Raw genomic sequence first — 20,597 nt, 5'->3', positions numbered from 1 at the left:
GCGTCCTCTCAGCCATTTTACGTTGTCTTTCTCTCGGAGACCCCACATCTGTTGCCGCCTTACCTCTTCCATTGTGGGACACCTACTGGTCTTGGTGGACTTGACCTGCACCTCCAGTGCCGCCCGGTTGGCGGTTTCGGCGGTTTCAGCAGTTTCTCTGTTTTTGCGGTTTTGCCATCTGCAGCCTGGGCGCCCTGAGTCTCTGACTCCCTAGGCATTCTGAGGTTGTGGCTACCGTCCCTGGGCTAAAGTGGATGAAAGCAGCAAATCCGTAAAATCCTTCAGCATTTTCTTATTATCAAGAAATATCATAGTACCTCTCCCATGAGTCCATTATTTGTGTGCTTTTGTGGGCATTTGGGTACATTTGTTAGGGTATTTGTGGGGAGTGCGTGGCACGTGAGTGTTGTATTCTTTTCCTACTGGTTTCTTGATGTACAATCTCGGCTCCCCTTTCTGTCAAGTCCCCATAAGTAAACGTTTTGTATCTATTTGAAGCAAGTTGCTGCATTTGTTTTAAAAATCCTTTCTTGCTTACTCAAGGCTATTATCCCAGTAATTTAATCTCTGACAGTGAAACGTTTTGTTCTCCATTGGATTATTTCCATCCACATGCGTATGTGTTTCATAGTTTACAGAAACAAAAGTAGGGCAAACTTGGTGGCTTGAAAGAGAAATTTATTTCACAGCTCTGGGTTGGGGCCTCCTGGAGGCTCTAGGGAGAATGTGGACTCTTCTCCCAGCTCCTGGTGGATGCTGGCAGCCTTAGTGTCCTTGGCTTGCACACTCATCACTCCAACATCTCCTGTATCACATGACATAGTCTTATATGTGTGTTCTGTCTTCTAACTAGATGCTTCAATGCAATATTTATAGTTCCCTGGATCTGCTTTTGATGCATTTCAACTTTGTAAGTTTCATTGTAGTTTTGCCATCATTTTTATTTTTCTTTTTTAAAGTTTTAGCAAGGATTTATTTTGGTGTAACAGGATAAAGTATAGATAAGGTGGGGGCAGAGACAAAAGAGAGAAAAATTTCCTGCTCCCCATGCAGGAAACAGGAGCAAAGACTCTGGCATCATTTTTCTTAACATTGATTTTACTTAAAATAATAAGTCATGATTAAACAATGAGGCATTTGGTTTAAGTAATTTCTGTGGGGATTCATAAATAACACAGGGTCTAGCTATGTAGACCAAGCTAGCCTCAAACTCCCAATCTTTCTGCCTCTACCTCCCCAGTGCTGGGATTACAGCTGTGCACCTCGTGGTAACATCTAATTTTCATAATGTACATATTTACTATTTCACCAACAGTTCCCAAAGGAGTATCATGTTTTTCCTTAAAATAAATTTCAGTGACATTAGAATCAAATGATCTTTTCAAACTCATTTGACTATGATTTAAAATGTGTTTTCAACTAACTGTAGTCTTTCATTGAAACAAAAAATTATGTACAGTCCTTAGTTGAAGGAAAACTTTCCAGTGCCACCAAAAGATATTTTTGCTGTATTGGTCACAAAATTTGAAGAATGTATATGCATAAAAAGTCTTAAAATTTTCATTTTTGAGAATGATATGTTTTCTGATGCATTATTTGATTTGTGTACAATTGGCTCTGTGTGTGTATGTTTAAATTGTTTTGTGAATAGTCTCTTAAGTGTATGATCTTTTACCTGCAGAGTCCTCTACTGGCAAACTTCCTAAAAAATGTTCACATGTAGAAATATTTGCATTATGGGAATACATAATAACACCAGTAATTGTTATCTGCTTGCACTAGGGATTGTTTTCAAAATAATTAAGAAATAATTAGCTTTTATAAACCTTGTGCAAAATGATTTAATTTTAATAAAACATCATTTTTAATTTTTTGTTTTAGTACATGATAGATTATGTCATTTGATTTAGTGTATATTTTACATAAATATGGTAGCAGGATACCATGAACTTTTTCTATGATTTCTTCCAAATTAAAAAATTCATTATCAGGCTCTTAAAATTTTTCGATGGTCCTCTGAACACTAGATACTATATTTCAAAGCTTGGATTGTGATTATGTCATGAGCAACTGCAGACCTACATTTCCTCATTTTCTGTAAACTTGCTAATTAATTACATTTGTAAATCTGGTGTTAACTTTCAGTGCTCAGCAATATTGATATGCTTCTCACTTAACTCATGTTCAAGAGTATGTGTGGAATGTTGCTAGCTTTTGCATGCATTTTTATCCCTTCACCTTCACTGGACTGTTTTCATTCTTTCCGACATGTTGTTCTTCAGACCCCGACGAGTTTGAAATTTAGACAAAATATACAATTCTTTTCGGATAAAAGCTATCAAAAGCTGAAAGCAAATCAATTCTTCCTCCTTTCTATGTTACATGCTCTTTTTTGAAAACTTTTAGATGTTTCGGAGGTTATCATTTTTCACTATAATGCACGTAACTGATTTTTATCCTTTTTGGTCTTTTGTGAACACTTTTCATCTATTTGTTCTATTACACTTTAATTCTGAGAAATGGTTCTCCTTTTTTCCAGTATTTCCTGCTGCCCATTTTATTTTTTCTCTCCCTCTGGACTTCTTGTTACTTCACTGTTGGTATTTACGTGATTTTTCTACATATCATTTAACTTTTATTTTTCATTCTCTGTCATTTTTTCCTCTATCACTTCTCCTTCATCTCTTCTGCTGTTTTCTAGAGAATATCTCAGTCTTGTATGTCATATATTAAGGGCATATATTGGCTTAATATGGTGGAAGGCGAGAGTAGAATTTAAATTTTTTTCTAAATATGTTGTCTCACTGTTTCCTGTGCCTTTCCTCTTCTCAGTCCCCAGCATGAAGGCCCACTCATGTGCACCTGTCTAAAATCCTTTCTTGCTATGTGAACTTCCTACAGCAGCACCAGTGAATAGATTTAGGACCCACCAGAGTCCATCATGAACTCAGCTTAACTTGATTGTCTCTGAAAAGACATATTTTGAAATGATGTCACATTTACAGGTACAACGGGTTAGCACTTATATATTTTTGGGGGAAGATACAGTTTAACCCACAATGACAGAACTAGGCAACAGGAAACCCACGTTATTCCTCTTTATTTTTGCCCCTCCATCCATATCCCATGGTCAGCCATATATTTTTAAATTCTTTAGGACAAAACATGTTCTGGATCTTAATCAGCTTTGGAGAGAGAGGGAAACAGAGGAACAAAAGCTTACGCTAGTCTTATTCTGGCATGGCTTTGGGAATAATAATATATATTAAGGACATATATTATTTTAATATGAGGGAAAGTGAGACCAGGCTTTCAATTTTTTAATGTATCGTCTCACTGCTGTTTCTGTCTTTTTCCCCCAGTTTTCCCATTATAAATGTCCCATACATAATTCAGCCTCCAGTTAGGGATTTCTCACCTTATTAAATGTCATTTGTTGTAAAGTATGTTTCCTTCTATATTTTTAAGACTCCCAGAGGTGATGTTGGGATTCACCATCTTCATAGTAATTGATAATGCATCCATATAAATTTGAAATCTTTTCATTTATTGCCAACCTCACTTGCACAAAATGCTATAAATTCCATTGATAAAAATGCCAAACTTGGAGGGCAAATAATATAGAAAGAAAGCAAGATTTCTACCAAAATTGATCTATGTTGAAATTCTAACCTTAATACTAACTACCTTTTTTTATTCATTTATTCATATGTGCATACAGCTGGGCCATTTCTCCCCCTTGCTGCCCACCCTCTCCCTCTTCTCCCCACCCACATGTTCTGCTCTCTTCTTCAATTTTGTCGAAGAGAAAACATAAGCAATAATAAGAAAGACATAGGGTTTTTGCTAGTTTGAGGTAAGGATAGCTATTTAGAGAGATTCCTAGCATTGCTTCCATGCACATGTGTATTAAGACTCAAATAGGTCCATCTCTACCAGACCTCTTCCCGGTCGCCTTCCCATAGTGGCCCCTGTTAGTTTAAGATTACTACATTAGCTACTCTACAGTGGGCACATCAAACACTTTCAAGTTTTGGGTTTCCCACCTTTTCCGATTCCTCACGTATGCGTTCTACCCTTAGCATGTGACCCACGTCCAATAATATTCCTGCATTTGTTTTAGGTCTAAAGTCCGCATATGAGGGAGAACATACAATTTTTGGCCTTCTGATCCTGGCTAACTTCGCTTAAGATGATGTTCTCCAGTTCCATCCATTTACGTGCAAATGACAAGATTTCACTCCTTTTAGTAGCTGAGTAAAATTCCATTAACACTCACTACCTTTATGAGTTGTTTTGTGACTAACTACTCTGAGCCCAGTTTAATCATGTGTAATATGGGAATAATGATATGTGTAAATGACATACTTTAACTTAGAAACAATGGATCCTTTACTATTATGATTATCTTTCTTGGATTTAAATAACTTGGTGCAATTTTCATTATTTTAAGTAATTTAACTCAAATGAGAGAAAAGTGCAATTGGACCTTCTGTAAGTTTCTTAATGTACCCTGAGATAATTGCTAAAGTATCAGAATAAAACAGGTAGAGTCTATGAATTTAATTGAATAGCTTAATTTTTTGTTAACTAAATAGTGTGGGTTTTTCTCTGTCTCTTGACATTTTATTTACTGGGAAAAACTAAAATTTTCAAGTATAATTTGGAAGCTAGGCTTATAACAAAACAAACCCAGTACAGCACCTGTTAGCCACTAGTGACAAATTGGCAAGTGTTCCTGAAATCTCATAAAAAGTGACTGCTCCATTCACTATTGTCACATAAACCAAAAGGAAAACTTAGTGGCAAAATAGCATGTGATAAAATTGAAAGAATGGTACTAAAATTTCTACCAACAGGAGAATCTGTTGTATGGTATGCTTTGCCTATTCCATCAAGTAAGACAAAGTAGTAATTAATGGCAGAGATGAAATGATCAGAAGGATTACCAAATTTCTAAAGGTGGTAAGAAATTTACGGTCCCCATAGTGAGGGAGTCCCGATGATGGTACCCATGCTTGGTAATTTGGTAGCAGGATGTACAAGACTCAGCACATACTTATACTGATGGCATGATTGATTACAGCAGACTCTTGGAGGGAAATCTGCAGGAATCCAGGTCCATGCTTACATGAGTCTTCTCCATTTCGAGTCACGTGGGGCATTCCTAATTCCTCTGGCAATGAATTGTGACAACATGAGTAAAATATCTACCAGGACCAGACACCAGGGGCTCAAGCCTGTAGTCAGCTCCTCAGGAGGCAGAGATCAGGAGGATGGTTGTTTGAAGCTAGCCCAGGCAAACAGTTCTTCTAGATCGTATCTTGAAAAACTCTTCACAAAAAATAGGGCTGGTGAAGTGGCTCAAGTTGAAGGCCTTGTATTCGAGCCCCAGTGCTACAAAAAAAAAAATGTCTGCCAGGAAAAACCAGCAGAAACTTGGTACCCAGAGTTTTACTGAAGACTGATTACTAGGTGCCCTCTGCATGACATGTACCAAAATTCCAGACTCTTACAAGACAAGCAGATATTCAGCTTGAAACATTTTTTATAAACAGTATATAAACACTTTGCATCATAGGTGAATGGTAGGAAATTTCCTAAAGGCTAACTTCTAAGATGCCAGGCTAGGGCCAACTTTGCAGCAGGACTTACTGAGAACAGGTTTTCTAAGTCTCATGCCTGCTGTTAGTAAATCTCTGAACCTCAGAGAATTTAGCACATGGTGTTAGAAACCAAAATTCTCTTTTATCTGAATTTCTCTTTGCATAATTATTCAGAATTGAATTACAAATGTACCAAATATTAAATGATAATAATGATGAAGGGCACAGATATAAAAAGAATATAATTCATCAATCTGCTAAAATACAAGCTTGTTCAAAGTTTGAGGGATTACTTCATAAAATTAAAAAAAAATTTCTACTCAACATTTCTACTTTCCCTTTTCAAGTTCAAGGCAGAGTTGAAGAAGACTCTACATTCTGCATCAAACATTTGTGGACTCACCATTCCTCTGTTAAATGCCTATCACCACAGAAATGGTAAGAGTCATGAGCATCCATTACTGGCCGGTAAGGTCAAATACCCCAAAATGTGGAGGGTAAGGATGGAATTATCAGGGTAAGGGAATGTTTGAAGAGGAACAGCACTGTGTTAACTAGGAGTAAGTATTTTAGAAAGATGAAAATATTGGGTATTGTGACAAGTTCCATAAAGCTAATACTGGAATTAAGGACACAGGGTGATGGGAGCTAACTAGAAATGTGTATTAAAAGAGGGGGTTGAAAGGAGTCCTGACTTTAGATCTAGGGCAAATGCAGCAATGTGGTTGGAATGGGACCACATGACAAGGGGAGAATACATACGGGAGATATAGAAATAGGTAGAAAACCCAAAACATGAAAGCGTTGGATGTCCCCACTCCAGAGGAACTAATACAGAAACCTTAAAGCAACAGAGGTTAACATGAGAAGGGGATCAGTAACCAGGGTAAAAATCAGTTAGAGATGAATCAACATGGGTCGTAACACATGTACACGAAAGCAATGTTAGGAATCTCTCTGTGTAGGTGTCCTTAATTCAACTAGCAAAAATGCTTTGTCTTTCTTATTATGCTTGTCTCTTTTCTTCAACAAAATTAGTGATAAGGGCAGAATAGGACCTGCCTGGAACTGAGGGGGAAAGGAGGGAGAGGGTGGGGGAGGGGGCAGTGGGGAGAAATGACCCAATGTATGCACATGTGAATAAATGAATTTAAAAAAAAAGAACTGTAATTGAGAGCAAAATTTGCCTGAAAACTACAAAAGGAGTAAAAACGGTCTCACTTAAAAATTTTTAAAGAAAAAAAAAGAAAGGAGTCCTGAACTAGTTGCTGCTTTTTGTTTGTTTTTTTAATTGTAGGAACTGGCAAACTTCAAAGTTTTTGTTGAAAAATACTAAAATAATTTCATGCCCTGGGATGATCTCTATAGAGTCTTTATCATCTCTTTGGCATATAGGATGGTTGAGTCACCTACCTGCACCTCAATTAACAGAGGGTGGATAAGAGTCCCTCGTGTGCTAGGGAACCAAAAGTTGTTGACTGATGTGGAGGTATGGCCCAGGGAAGCAGTCCTCTCACCACCATCTCTTTTTCCAACTCACTGCTGTTCTTCCTATGTACATACAGGTTAGGGCAGTGTTAGGAGTGACTATTAAAGCAGCCATGGAGGTTCAGTAGAATAGTTGGAAACAAGCCTAAGCTGAAGGGAAGTGATCGAGACTCCATTTAGCTTGCTTTCTATGAGCACAGACATAGTGCCAGCTCTTGGTCATTTAAGCCCATATTTATTTCAGAAATTTTTGCCTTTATAGGCTGAAATTTTAAAGGTTGGAGATTGCCATTGGACAGTGCAGAACAGGAAGCTTGAAAGAAGAACAAGATGGCAAAAAGTTATTTAAATAGTACTTAGGGAAACAGAGGTAAAACTACTAGGAATGCTTTTCTAGCCATCTTTCCCACTGAGTATCTGAGAGCCTAGGAATGGTTATCAGTTTTAGTTTTTAGTGGTACTGAGAGTTTGAACTCAGGGCATTGTGTTTATAAGGCAGATCCTCTACCTGCATGAGCCATGCTTCCATCTCTTTTTTGTTTCAGTTCTTTTTCACACTTTTTGCTTGGGATTGGTCTTGACCTGTAATCCTTCTATGCTTCCCACAGAGCTGGGATTACAGGCATGACCCAGCATAGTTGGCCTTCCTATGGAAGGTTTTAAGTGCTTACTAGTTTATGTGGATATGTAAAGGCAGGACCTATATAAGAAAAGTAATTGGATTTAAAAATGTTAATGTTTTGATCTCTCTTATAAGAGTGTTCCCAATAATATATACATTTGTTCTTTTATTCTGTACATTTAGCTTTCAATCATTTTAAGAATTTCAAAGGACTTCCTGTAGTGTTTTAGGTGAAGGAAAACAATTATTTTTGGTAATATAAATTCTTTATAAGAATTTCTGTTCAGATGTTTTAAAAATATTTAGCCAACACATTCAAGTTATTTGCACCAAAGATTAGTCTAGTTCAGAAATAAAATTCTTATTGACTTTTTTTCCAAATCAGAACTATGATGCTTTTATTCTTAAGAGATAAATTCAAATTACTGAAGATACTGGATAGGTCAATGAGATTTGTCACAAAGAAAAATAACCCTCATTTGTACTATCCATGTCGTGAAAATACTGTTACCATTTTCATTACAAAAAAAGCCTCAGCCTCACTTGATCATTTTTCCCCCTTGATGATTTACTTGTTTCACTGTAGTTTCCAGGTCTGAACTTGGTGTTCTTTTCTTCCACTAGTTTCTAGAAAGAAGTATATTGTGATGATTTGACTTGATCAAATTTATAATTTTCACAGTTTTCTTCCATAGCAAACTGATTGCCAGGCACATAGCTGCTTGTTTTTCTGATTCTGTGAACAAAGAGCAGTATGTGAATTGGCATTTAGGAAGCACTGTGTTTATATTACTATATTAAATCACTGTGCTGGCCCTTCTCTGAACTAATTCTAAGTCTTTGATCTATTTTTGTCAATCGGATATGTGGACGTACATAATTGTAATTGTGTAAATTTTCTGAGCTTAAATGGTAACAAGCAAACATCAATGGAAGTTATTAGAAGACCACTGACAAGACTCAACTCTGCAGTGTTTTTATGATCTTGACAGTTGATTTGACCCTTCTTGCATGAAGTGCAATGTCTCCTACACCCTTGACCAAAGAACCTGTCTCGTCTGCCTGGGAAGGTTGTCTTCTTTGAGCTCACAACTTCTAGTAGCAGTGCAAATGGAGCAGTGAGGGCAGAAGTTACACCTACCTTGTTATCCACATAAGCTAAGTCAACCCTGGTGACCAATGTCATAACATAGATTGCAGCCAGATCATCCTCACATCCTTATACAACCTTATGTAGCAGTGAGTGGACTTGATTTCTCCTACAGTCATATTCTTGCTGCAAACTTTTTGTTGTTAACCCCAGTTTTTTACTATAATTTAAAATACATTACTTTGTACACATTAATGGGATTCACTGTGCTATTTCCACACATGCATACGTCATGCACTGGTTATGCCCATCCACCTTTCTTGAACTTCTGACAATTTTGACAATAGGTGAACAAAATCTTATTGTCTTTGACTTTGACAGTGCTAAATCTCTGATGGAAACAGACTGCAGATAGTACTTTAAGGCTTGATCTCCATTTCTAATGGAGACACTTACCATGCATCCCTAAAGTTCATAAATGACGTTTGAATTGAAAGTGTACCAATTAAATTAAATCTAAAAATGTTTGGGGGTCTTATGAAATAAATAAGAATAGTTCTACTGGGAGATTATTTTTATAGGCTGTATTCTCATATATGCTTAGGCATATCTGATACTGATTAAAATAAGTCAAATCACTAGGTTTTGTATTGTAATAGCCTTCACTGTTACAAAATACATTTTTGTTTTTTTTGCCTTTCTTATAATCTTAGTACAACCCTGGAGGGTCAGTCTTCACAGGAATTTGTTCTGATGGTTTAAGTGACTAAACATATTAAGGGCTATCTTGGTAGATTTCAGATTCCTGTTGGTGTAGATTTGTTCAATATTAAAGGATTCTTTTCCCTTTGTGGATATGAACATTTTTATCAGGAATATATCTGTCATTCAAAAGACGTAATTGCTTTTTCCTGTAAAGAGGACTTTAGGCACACAAAATAAGTCATTCTACTAAAAACGGAGATCAAACTTAAAAGATGATTTCATTCAGTAAAGATGTAATTAAACAGGTATTTTAAAGCTATTTAAAATCTTGATAAAAATTAAAACATATAAAGCTGGAGTGTAGTTCAAATACCTTTGAGCTAGTATATGGCACCAATAAAAACAAGATCAAACACTTTTAAAATAATTTGTCTACCCTCACATTAAATGTTAAGTATTTCTGATAGAGTGAACTTGGATCTTCTAGATTTTTGAGTTTCAGTGAACATGTTTTAAGATAAGAAACAGTAAACATAAAGTCTATATATATTATTTTGACAAGTTAAAGATTTTCAAAAGATCACCTTCATAAATATCTGGAGAGAATTTTTGCTCTAGCAAATGCCTCTTCAGCTGAATTTTCATAATGGGGGTCACATGTAATAAGATAATTAGGGATTGGTTACATTTTGTAGACATACACTGTGTTGGGTTTTACTTTTATTGAAGTAATATTCCTTAAGGTCAATACTCTTCATGGAATAATTCCTCACTACTTAACTAATTTGGGATACCGCCCTTATTTTATTTTGGTCCTTTATGTGTTTCAGTCTGTATCTGGTTATTCTATTTCACTTCAATAGGTTTTCCAGGTTATCTTTTTGATCTGTCCAGCATGGTGAATTTACTCCTAATGCCTATGAATTCTCTTGCAAGCAAAATTTCCTCTGTTTATGGAATACTTGGTTGTGGGCTGAAAGGTTGGGAATCAGTTAGTGTGGTGGTTATCAAGTGTAAAGCACCAATTTTTTATTTTTAACTAAAATAAAGTATTTTATAACTTATATTGTACATTAAAATCCATGTGTGGAGCTGCTGATTATTAGTTGAGAAATTTGTAACCTACATCTTTTCCCCCATTGAAAGTGGGCTTTTACATCTTTTGAATAACATCAGGGTTTTTTTAAAGGAGTTCAGCTCTTGCACTTTGTAGAGCATGTTGTTCTGGAGATATCATAAAGGATACTAGAGAAGAATGTTCGAAGAGAACTAGCCATTGAAGATTTTTGTGTTCCTTGAGCTCAGCTAGGAACTTTTCTTCACTTTAATGCTGTTCAAGAAGCCACTGAGAAAATGTGATAAAGATGTTGACAGCAGCTCCTGTTTATTAATGATGAGCCTTAATATTTTATCCACTTAATATTTTTAACATGTTCATTTCATTGCAAAACAGAGAGGCATATATTAGGTGCTGCATACCCATTCTTTAGCTCTTGGTAAATATAACCATCTTAGGATAAAAGCCTGCCTCCATTTCTACTACATCATTCTGTACATTCAAGAGACTGCTTTTTTTTTTTTTTTTTTTTGCTGTCCTTGTTTTTATTTTATTTTTTATTTTTTTTTTCATTTTTCTTTTATTATTCATATGTGCATACAAGGCTTGGTTTATTTCTCCCCCCTGCCCCCACCCCCTCCCTTACCACCCACTCCACCCCCTCCCGCTCCCCCCCTCAATACCCAGCAGAAACTATTTTGCCCTTATCTCTAATTTTGTTGTAGAGAGAGTATAAGCAATAATAGGAAGGAACAAGGGGTTTTGCTGGTTGAGATAAAGATAGCTATACAGGGCATTGACTCACATTGATTTCCTGTGCGTGGGTGTTACCTTCTAGGTTAATTCTTTTTGATCTAACCTTTTCTCTAGTACCTGGTCCCCTTTTCCTATTGGCCTCAGTTCTGAGTGAGGTTAGCCTGGCTCAAAAAACCAAAAATCGTATGTTCTCCCTCATATGTGGACATTAGATCAAGGGCAAACACAACAAGGGGATTGGACTATGAGCACATGATAAAAGCGAGAGCACACAAGGGAGGGGTGAGGATAGGTAAGACACCTAAAAAACTAGCTAGCATTTGTTGCCCTTAATGCAGAGAAACTAAAGCAGATACCTTAATGCAAAGAGACTGCTTTTTGCCTCCACAGTTTCTCTTGCCATTGCTTACCTTCCTGATTAAGGTTAGTAGCTATTGCTCTGTCTCTTACTTACAACTTACTGCACTTAATGGTAGCTACAGTAGCATGCTGAAAGGTAGGATTTAGATGGCTCCCCTGCAGTGTGAGGTGCAGTTCAGATTTACATTGTATTTGGTTGAACTACATATTACTCTATATTTTAAATAAAGTACAAATTTCAAAATAAGTGGAAATAAGCTCTCTCAGACAATTAACTGCTAAATATTAAAGCAAATAAAGGGTTTTAGTCTTTATAGCTGACTTTGAATCCTAATTGGCCCTATAATTGGTTTAATGTCATATAAATACAATCACTTTTTTAAAGAACAGGAATGGGACATATCTGTAAGAGTATTCGGAGTTATCATTTTACTATGCCTTTATCTTTTGGTTGCATCATGGTAAAGAGAAATCAGATTGCTTATGAATCAATCATACATTGATACTGGAGAGTACTTTATGCAAATCTAGGGACTACTGACATGAAGTTAATTATAATCTGACACATAGATAGCTTCTAAAGATGAAAGTTTTGCACAGGTATATGCACTTGCCTTCTGTTAACTCAACCCTGTCTTATAGATGTTAAGATAATCATGTAGATGATCTTCTAATGTTATTAAATAAACTACAGTATTATAATTACTTAATTTCTTTTGTATATTTATTTTAGAGTTCTTTAATAATTTGTTGTTATTAAGAAAGTGTAAGAAAGAAAATTATTTCTGTTGAGTTAAAGTACTTTAGTCATATGGGCACTTTTGGAAATAAAGCATACTTTAATTAAGAAAAAATTGAAGCATGTTATGAATGGCACTAAATAGTGCTGGTTATTTTACATTTAACGAAGCATAAAATTTGAAACTTCCTTATCTCATTTTATTAATACCATAAAATTAAATAGTGCTGTTCTGGGTGTTGATATATATGGTCTTTAGTGTTTATTTATCCTATGTTATAGTAAAATGTTTTTGTCCATTGTCTATATTTAGAGCATACAAATATCAAAACTAAGAAAAAATGCATAATTGCTTCTGCTTCGCAAATGTTTTCCTGAGTGATTTGTAAATACTATGGTTGCTTACAATATTAAATATGATTGAACATGTAGGTCATCTTTTTTCATTTAATGTGGAGTTACAGGTTCTCTAGACTTCTTTTAATAATGAAGTTATGGGGAATATGACATGAATGATGATATATATGAATACATGAATAAAAAAAGATAGAGATAATACCAGCACCAATCTTAGAGGGCTATAAAGCATTAAATGGGGTAATATTAGAAACTGTGCTTGGTAAATAAGTTATAAATGTTTATTAAACAAAAAATTCTATTATGATTAAGATAATAAAGATATTTTTGTTAAACTAAGTGCTTTGTATTCAAGAGGTAAATTCTGAAAGTATAGCTCTTTCAGAAATATTACCTATGGTCAATAAAGATATAAAATGGAAAAAAATTTCTATAGACTCCCAGTAAATTTTTCCATTGTGATGTCAGAAATTTGAATATCTGGAATCTGCCAGAATAGTGAATGTTCTCACTGGGAACACTTTCATCAAATTATGAGCCTTTTATTCTAGGAACTACTACTGTCTTGTACATACTATTGAATTTTCACAGAAGCAGGTTTCTGGAACTGAAAAACATTCCTCACTTGTTTCTTCTGTATTTTTTTGGTGCTTTCTCATTTTAGGTGTCATTAAGAATTAATACTGCTACATTTTAACAATGAATTCACTTTCTTAAGATGGAACAATTCCTGTTATAATACAAATATATATAGAAATGTCACAAGTATATTCTCTATATAGCTCTCTTCAACAATCAAAAGTGACTTTTTTTTTTCTTTATGAAAATCAGAGAATAGGAATCAGAGGGTTTGGAGTCTGGAAAGAGTGGCATGTGTGAGATGTGGGGAAAATGTGGAGGAGGGTGAATACAGTGCAAATACTGTGCACACATGTGTGTAAATGGAAAAATGAGACCTGTAGAAAATATTCCAGGAATGGAGGACAGAGGATAAAGGAACATGATGTTGGGGGTAAATTTAAGTATGATATATTTGATACATTGTAAGAACTTTTGTAAATGTCACAATGTACCCCCACAGAACAATAAAAAAAGGAAAAAAACACAAAAAATAAGTCAATTTGTCACATTTGTTAAAAAATTCATTCCTTTGGTTTAATAGCACTAACATAATTTTACCAAATACAGTGAAACAGCAATAGAAAATGAATTATTCTAAACAAGCTTTCTTTATAATTCATGTATATGAATCTTTATACTTTTGTCTTCTTTTTCCTTGAAGCTTCTGAGTATCAACAACTTGTGTCTTAAAACTTATGTGCTGATCATGACATAGATTTATTCCTTTAACAAGTTCTGTGGTGGTGGAGGGAATGATCGTCTTACATTCTCTGCTGTCCATTAGTTATTAGATTATCTTGAACTCAGTACTTGAGATGAAATAAGTACATATTGATACATGTTCCCTGTTTTTCTTTTAAAATTTTTCCTTTGTTTAAGTAAATTTTTACTCTGCCTTATGCTATGATTGGGCCTTGTTTTTGTTTTCGTTCCTTGTGCTGGGCCATACCATTGCTATGTGAGGTTATGATTATATGCCCCTAGGTAGCACTGCCAAAACTATGGACCCGATTCTCCTTTCTTATCGGAGAATCCTTATTGAGGATTCCTCATGAGTAAAACCTTCTCATGGTTTTACTAGAGACCATGGGGTGCCAGCAGGTAGCAGTGCCGGGGGCCCCTGGGCCACCATGGCCAATTCCTCTCTAGAACACTACTCAATGTAGGCCCCAGGCCTCCCTCCCAAAGCCTCTGCTAGCAGCTGCAGGAGCCCAAGGTACAGGGGTGACTTTCTGGAACCACGTGTCACAAGGCAGGCCTCAGAGCACTCAGTCCAATGGCCTGACTCAGCCCAGCCCAGCCCCTGCTGGAGTCTTTGCAAACAGCAGCCCAGGACTGGGGTGTCAGGGAGGCCTGGCCTCTGCAGGCACAGTTTCCCCTTCCCTTCTTCACTTCTGTCTCCACCTTCTCCTATCCAGGAAGCACAAAATTGATCCCAGGGCTTTCTCCTCCTTCTCCTACCTCCTGAATTCTCAGATTCCATGTCCCCACTCACCCCAAGTGGCCCAGCCCACTCAGTTTGGTGAGGGTCCTCCTGTAGCGGTCCAATGTTTTCTGGATGAAAGTGGAAAGTTACTTGTGACCATCTCCTCAGGACATGACCAGCCTGGGCCGCCTGCACATCTCACTGACCAAGGTACCAGCAGACCCTGGATAGGCACCAGGATACTGAGAGAACAGGGACCACTGGACAGGTGAGTGGGGGGCCAGAGGCACATGCATGCAGCAGCACCTGGTGGCCTCTGAACTACCATGGCCTGCATGGTGGCTCTCTTTCACCCAGCTTCTCTTGGTTCAAGGTATCCACAGTCTCCTGCCACCTGCTGGGCATCTCCTTGCATGCATTAGTGTTGACTGCAGTCTGTGGCTGTGTGACATCAGTGCTCACTAGAGACTCCACAGGCTCCTAGCTGTAGCTGAACACACTGTCTGCCCATATGCCTCCCTCCCCCGAACCCCAGTAGCAGCTGTAACATTTCTGCCCTTCTCAGCCACCAAGAAGGGAGACTAGGACACTGCTTCCCATGTTGTCTGGCAACCTAACACTAGTACCCAGCTACCCAATTCCTCACATAGTATCTAGCTTGTTCTACTCTGCAGAAAAGATAGAGAATAAAGTCTAATACTGTTTTTGTATGTGTATGCTTCATAATCACCTTAGGTAGGATGGGGGAAGTGTGTAGAAAGACTAAAGACTAATCTTAAACATTGCCTAAGTATTTAAGAGGAAAAAATGTGGACTGGCAGTGTGGCTCAAGCCATAAGAACACCTGCATAGAGAACATGAGGTCCTGAGTTCAAATCCCAATACCACCAAAACAATAAGCAAGAGAAAATAATACAAATATTCCTAGAAGATACTTGGGACCTTGCAATAGTTGGAGTCAAAATTTATGTAATCCTATGCTGGAAATTTGTACACTACAAAGCCCATTTTAAAATTCACTTACTAAGCTGTGTTGTTATTTGAATAATTTTGAGTTGAATTTTTTTTTTTTTGGAACACTGGGGTTTGAACTCAAGACCTCACATTTGCTAGGCAGGCTCTATACTACTTGACCTACATTTAAGAGCCCTGCATTTAAGTAATTTTGGAAACCTGGAATCATGGCTGACTCTCCTTCTTCCTAACCCCACCTTAAGTGGGATCCTCATCCTTTCTATGCACCTATTTCAATCTCACTCACCCTTTCCTCACTTGACTTTCTCTCCTAGTAACCCATTCCCACACTCCTTTTTCTGTACCTACAGGTCACTGGAAGACACCCACTGCTATTTGTTTACAACAAAGGCAGGGGATCACCATGGCCTCTAATGGGTATCTTTTCCCAACAGCCTGGCAACTCAGGAGGCCTCTCTCAGAGGGGTGGCCATGGAGTCTCTTATGCTAAACTGAAGTCCATCTTCCACAAACAGCCAGTGGAATCCCTAAATGTCCAGCACCCTCAACACGACCTTGAGCATAGGAAGTATTCAGTCTCTATGTAACAAATTGATGCCACCAATCCAACAATTGCATCTCTAGTTACAAACTGAAGCCCACTATGTGTGTGATGAAACACAACTTATTTTAAGCAGATAAAATTAGAAAAGTGAAAAGAAATGTCCACCATTTTCTCTCTACTCAGACACAAATCATGCTATAGAATAGGCATTTTCAGCTTTCTCTTTCCTTTTAGAACTTATTATGTTGGTTTAAAGAGCATATAGACAATCTGGTTTTGCATGTACAACATTCAGAATGTAAACATTTATTCATCAATGATCCTTAAAAACACAAAAGGTAAAGCTAGCAGATTTTCTCCCTTGTCAGCTTGACAAAGTACACAAGAGCCTAATTCTCTTTCACTATTCCTAAGCATCATCACCCCAGAGTATCCATAAAAGATCCATGTATGCCATTTTCCCAATATATAATAAAAACACAATTTGTTAATATTCTTTATCTCAGAGCAAATCGGAGGATGTCCCCATGAACACCCAGCATACACTGAGTTAGGAAAACCAAGTCATCTTCCCCACTTGCATTCCTGAAGCACTCAGGACACAAATCATTGCACTTTGGCCAACAGATGGCAAATACCAAAGTCAACATGCTTTGTGCCAAACAGTTCTCTCTTACAAACAACATATCCACTGGTAGTCCAGATCAATTCTGGCGTGGGCTGTTGTCAAACACAGAGAGTAGATAAAATTATTTCACCAAATGCCTTTTCATTTCTGACACATTGCAGAGGAATGTACTTGACTGAAGTTCAGTTAAGCTATCACTCCACCGAGGAAAAAGGTACATCAACTCAACCCCCAAGATCAAACTGGGGCTCTGAAGTTCTGACACCATACAGAAGTCCAGAGAGAGAAAAGCAAGGTCCTGACATAAAAAGCTTTAATTCAGTGACTGACAGCAAGCTCTGTTTCAGTGTTTGATGGAGCCCTGCATGGAGCCTCTTCAATGCCAGAATTCTCAGCTCCTGAGTGGCTCAGAAATTGTGGGAGAAGTGTGTGCCTCTTCTAGCCACTTCCTTCTGGAGCCAAAGTCACTCTCCATCCTTGTACTGTGCCATTGATTGGGAAGAAGATGTTCCCCATGGCACAGGCTCGCCAAAGCCTCAGGAAAAATGGAGTGGGGAGAGGACTAATGCAGCTCTGCTCAGTTGTGTTCTGTTGGGGGGAACCTTAAACTCATCTAACCATACAAAACTTCCTTTTCCCCACCCTCTGGTTCAGAGGCCTGGAGCAGGCTGGGACTATATTTTCAAGGCCCCTGGGACCTGGGATTCCAGTTGCATCAGGACAGGCTTCATCCTGGTCTCCCAGTCCCTATGTGTAACTTGGACATCACCATCCTACTTCAACCCACACAGGCTCCAGATACTGGAGGCTAGGCCCCAGTGGTGCTTCCCTCTTGCCCTGCAGTTCCTTGGCCTGAACCCTAGGAACAGGAGTGACATTTGGGAGCCATATGTCACAAGGCAGAGCTCCTGCACTCACCCCTCTATTCTGACACATCCCAGCTTATGCTGACAGCTTTGAAACCAGCAGTTCTGGGCTTGGCACACAAGGGAGTCTCAGCCCACAGCCTCACTTATCCTTCCCTGCCTCAACTCTGTCTCCGTCATCCCCTATCCAGAAAGCTCCAAATTGACCAGCACCTATACCCTTTCTCCTCCTCCTCCCTGACCCCCAATCACCCCATGTGACCCCTGCCATTCATCTTGCTGATGGTCCTCCGGAAGCTGATCAGGGCTTGCTAGATGAGTCTGAAAAGTTTCCTGTGGACATCTCTTCAGTGCACAACCAACCAAGGCTACCCCCAACTCTCACTGTCCTAGGCTTCAGCCACTCAGGCAGCAGTGCAAAGACCCTGGGAGTGGTGGAACCACTGGACAGGTGCACAGGCATCCAGGGGTGCAGGCAGGCAGTGACAGCAGGTGGATGCTGGGCTACAATGACTGCCTGGCTGCCCTCTCTCACCCCCAGTTTTGCTGGAAGCTTCAGGTTCCAGGCAACCACAAAATCCTGCCACTTGTTGGGCATCTCCTTGCACACAGGGGTGGCAGTGGCCAGGGCTATGTGGAGCCAATGTTAACTTACAGGCTGAAGTGGCTCCTAGCTGGAGCAGAATAGGCTGTCCAGCCCTTGGCCTCCCTTCCCAGGCCTCAGCTAACAGCAATTGGCTCTTCTCCCCAGGGCAGCCTCAGAGAACAGAGACTGGGGCACACCCTCTCTGCCACCTAGACACTTAACACTACAGGCATCCAGATACCCAATTCCTCAAAAAGCATCTAACTTTTTCTACTCTGCAGAAGAGATAAGAGAATAAAAGCTAAAACCATTTTTAGATGTATGTGCTTCATAACCACCTTACATAGGATGGGTAAAGTGTGAAGAAAGACTAAGACTAATCTTAATCATTACCTAACTATTTAAGAGGAAAAAACACGGGCTGTTATAGTGACATCAAACATTAATAGCACCCGACATAGCAGGATGAAGCACTGAGTGCAAACCTTAGTGCCACCAAGAAAACAACAAAAAAAGCAAGAGAAAATAATTTTAATAGACTTAGAAGATATGTCAGCCTTGAATATTTAGACTCAGAGTTCATGGGATCCCACTGCAAAATCCATCTTAAAATTTTACTACTGACTAAGCTAACTCTCCCTCTCCCTCACCCCAACTTAAGTGTGACCCATTTAAATCTCCTCACATGCCCTTCTCTTTTAGGAGTCCTGCACTGAGCCTCTTCTTAGATGTTGTTCTCAGCTCTTTGATGATTGTTCAGAAGTTTGTGAGTGTGGGTCCTCCTCTTTGCTGAGAGGCTAGTTAGGAGGGTGAAGGAGAATGATCATGGTCTGAGGCTTGCAGAGGAAAAGGCATGTGACACTCTGTAAAAAAACTTGCTAAAGTAAAAAGGGATGGGACTGTGTCTTAAGTGGCAGAGTGCTTGTGTAGACAGTCTGAACACTTGAGTTCACTCCCCAGTATGACCAAAAATAAATAAATAACAATGCACAAACACAATAATTTGTGTTCCAAGCCTGAATCTGATAAAGTTACTCTAACTACTGATTTGCAGAAAATGAATGAACTAAAATTATTTTATTGAGCTGGACAAAGGTGGCTCACTTCTTTAATCTTAGCTACTTGGGAGTTTCAGATTGGGAGATCATGATTTGAAGCCAGCTCTAGTAAATAGTTCCCAAGACCCCATCTTCAAAACAACCAGAGAAAAACGGACTAGAGTTGTGACTCAAATGGTACACCACCTGCTTTGCAATTGGAAACTCTGAGTTCAACCCCAATCCCACCAAAAAAACCGTAACAACACAGGAAGGTACGATTATCAAAATGTAGAGGGAACAAACACTACTTGATTTCTTCAAAGCATGAAATTCAAGGTAGGTACAAATAAGAAAGTGAGAGAAACGTGGTATGCAACCCATAGATTAATTAAGACTTAAAGAGACTTAATCATTTGCAAAGTGACAGTTTTTTTTTTAGTTTTACTTTCAATAGCAATCTACATGCTCAACACAATTCCCACAAAAATCCCAATGACATTCATCACAGAGATTGAAAAATCTACCCTAAAACTCTTCTTGAAGCACAAAAGAGTGCAAATAGCCAAGGCAATACTGAGCAAAAAGAGCAACACTGGAGGTATTACATTACCCGATTTCAAACTATACCACAGAGCCACAGCAATAACAACAACATGGTACTAGATCAAAAAACACATGGAGACCAGTGGAACAGAATAGGGGACCCAGTTAAAAATCCAAGCAGCTATGCTCACTAAATTTCAAGAAAGGTGCCAAACATTCCAATAGAGAAAAGATAGCCTCTTCAATGAAAGTTGTTACGAAAAGTGGTTATCTTCCTGCAGAAAACTGAAACTAGATCCATGCCTATCACCCTGTATTATTATCATCTCAATGTTGATTAAGGACCTTAATATCAAATCTGAAACCTTGTGGTTATTACAAGGAAAGAATAGGGAATTCTCTAGAAACAATAGGTATAGGCAAAGATTTCCTCAGTAGAACTCAATCGGCCCAGGAACTAAGAGAAAGGATGGTCAAATGAGACTACATGAATTAAAATTCTGCTGCACATCAAAAGAAATGGTGTCTAAATTGAAGAGACTATGCACAGAGTGGGAGAGAATATTTGCTAGCTATACATCTGACAAA

At 38.2% G+C, this 20,597-nt stretch overlaps 1 protein-coding gene across 1 annotated transcript in view; it reads right to left on the bottom strand.

Annotated features, from left to right (window-relative positions):
* LOC109678222 (ankyrin repeat domain-containing protein 26-like) overlaps positions 1-18,438 on the bottom strand; it is a 67,097-nt gene extending 48,659 nt beyond the window's left edge. Inside the window, exons 1-2 of the mRNA XM_074055410.1 lie at positions 18,226-18,438; positions 87-245 (exon numbers count right to left, since the gene is read on the bottom strand). Of these exons, the coding sequence (XP_073911511.1) occupies positions 87-245; positions 18,226-18,438 (372 nt within the window). The remainder of the gene's footprint in view (positions 1-86; positions 246-18,225) is intronic.
* Between the last annotated feature and the right edge of the window lie 2,159 nt (positions 18,439-20,597).

The sequence above is a fragment of the Castor canadensis genome, chromosome 15, assembly GCF_047511655.1.
Source record: "Castor canadensis chromosome 15, mCasCan1.hap1v2, whole genome shotgun sequence".
Lineage (NCBI taxonomy): Eukaryota > Metazoa > Chordata > Mammalia > Rodentia > Castoridae > Castor > Castor canadensis.
Note: the sequence above shows the minus strand (reverse complement) of the source record. Positions and strands in the feature narration are given on the sequence as shown.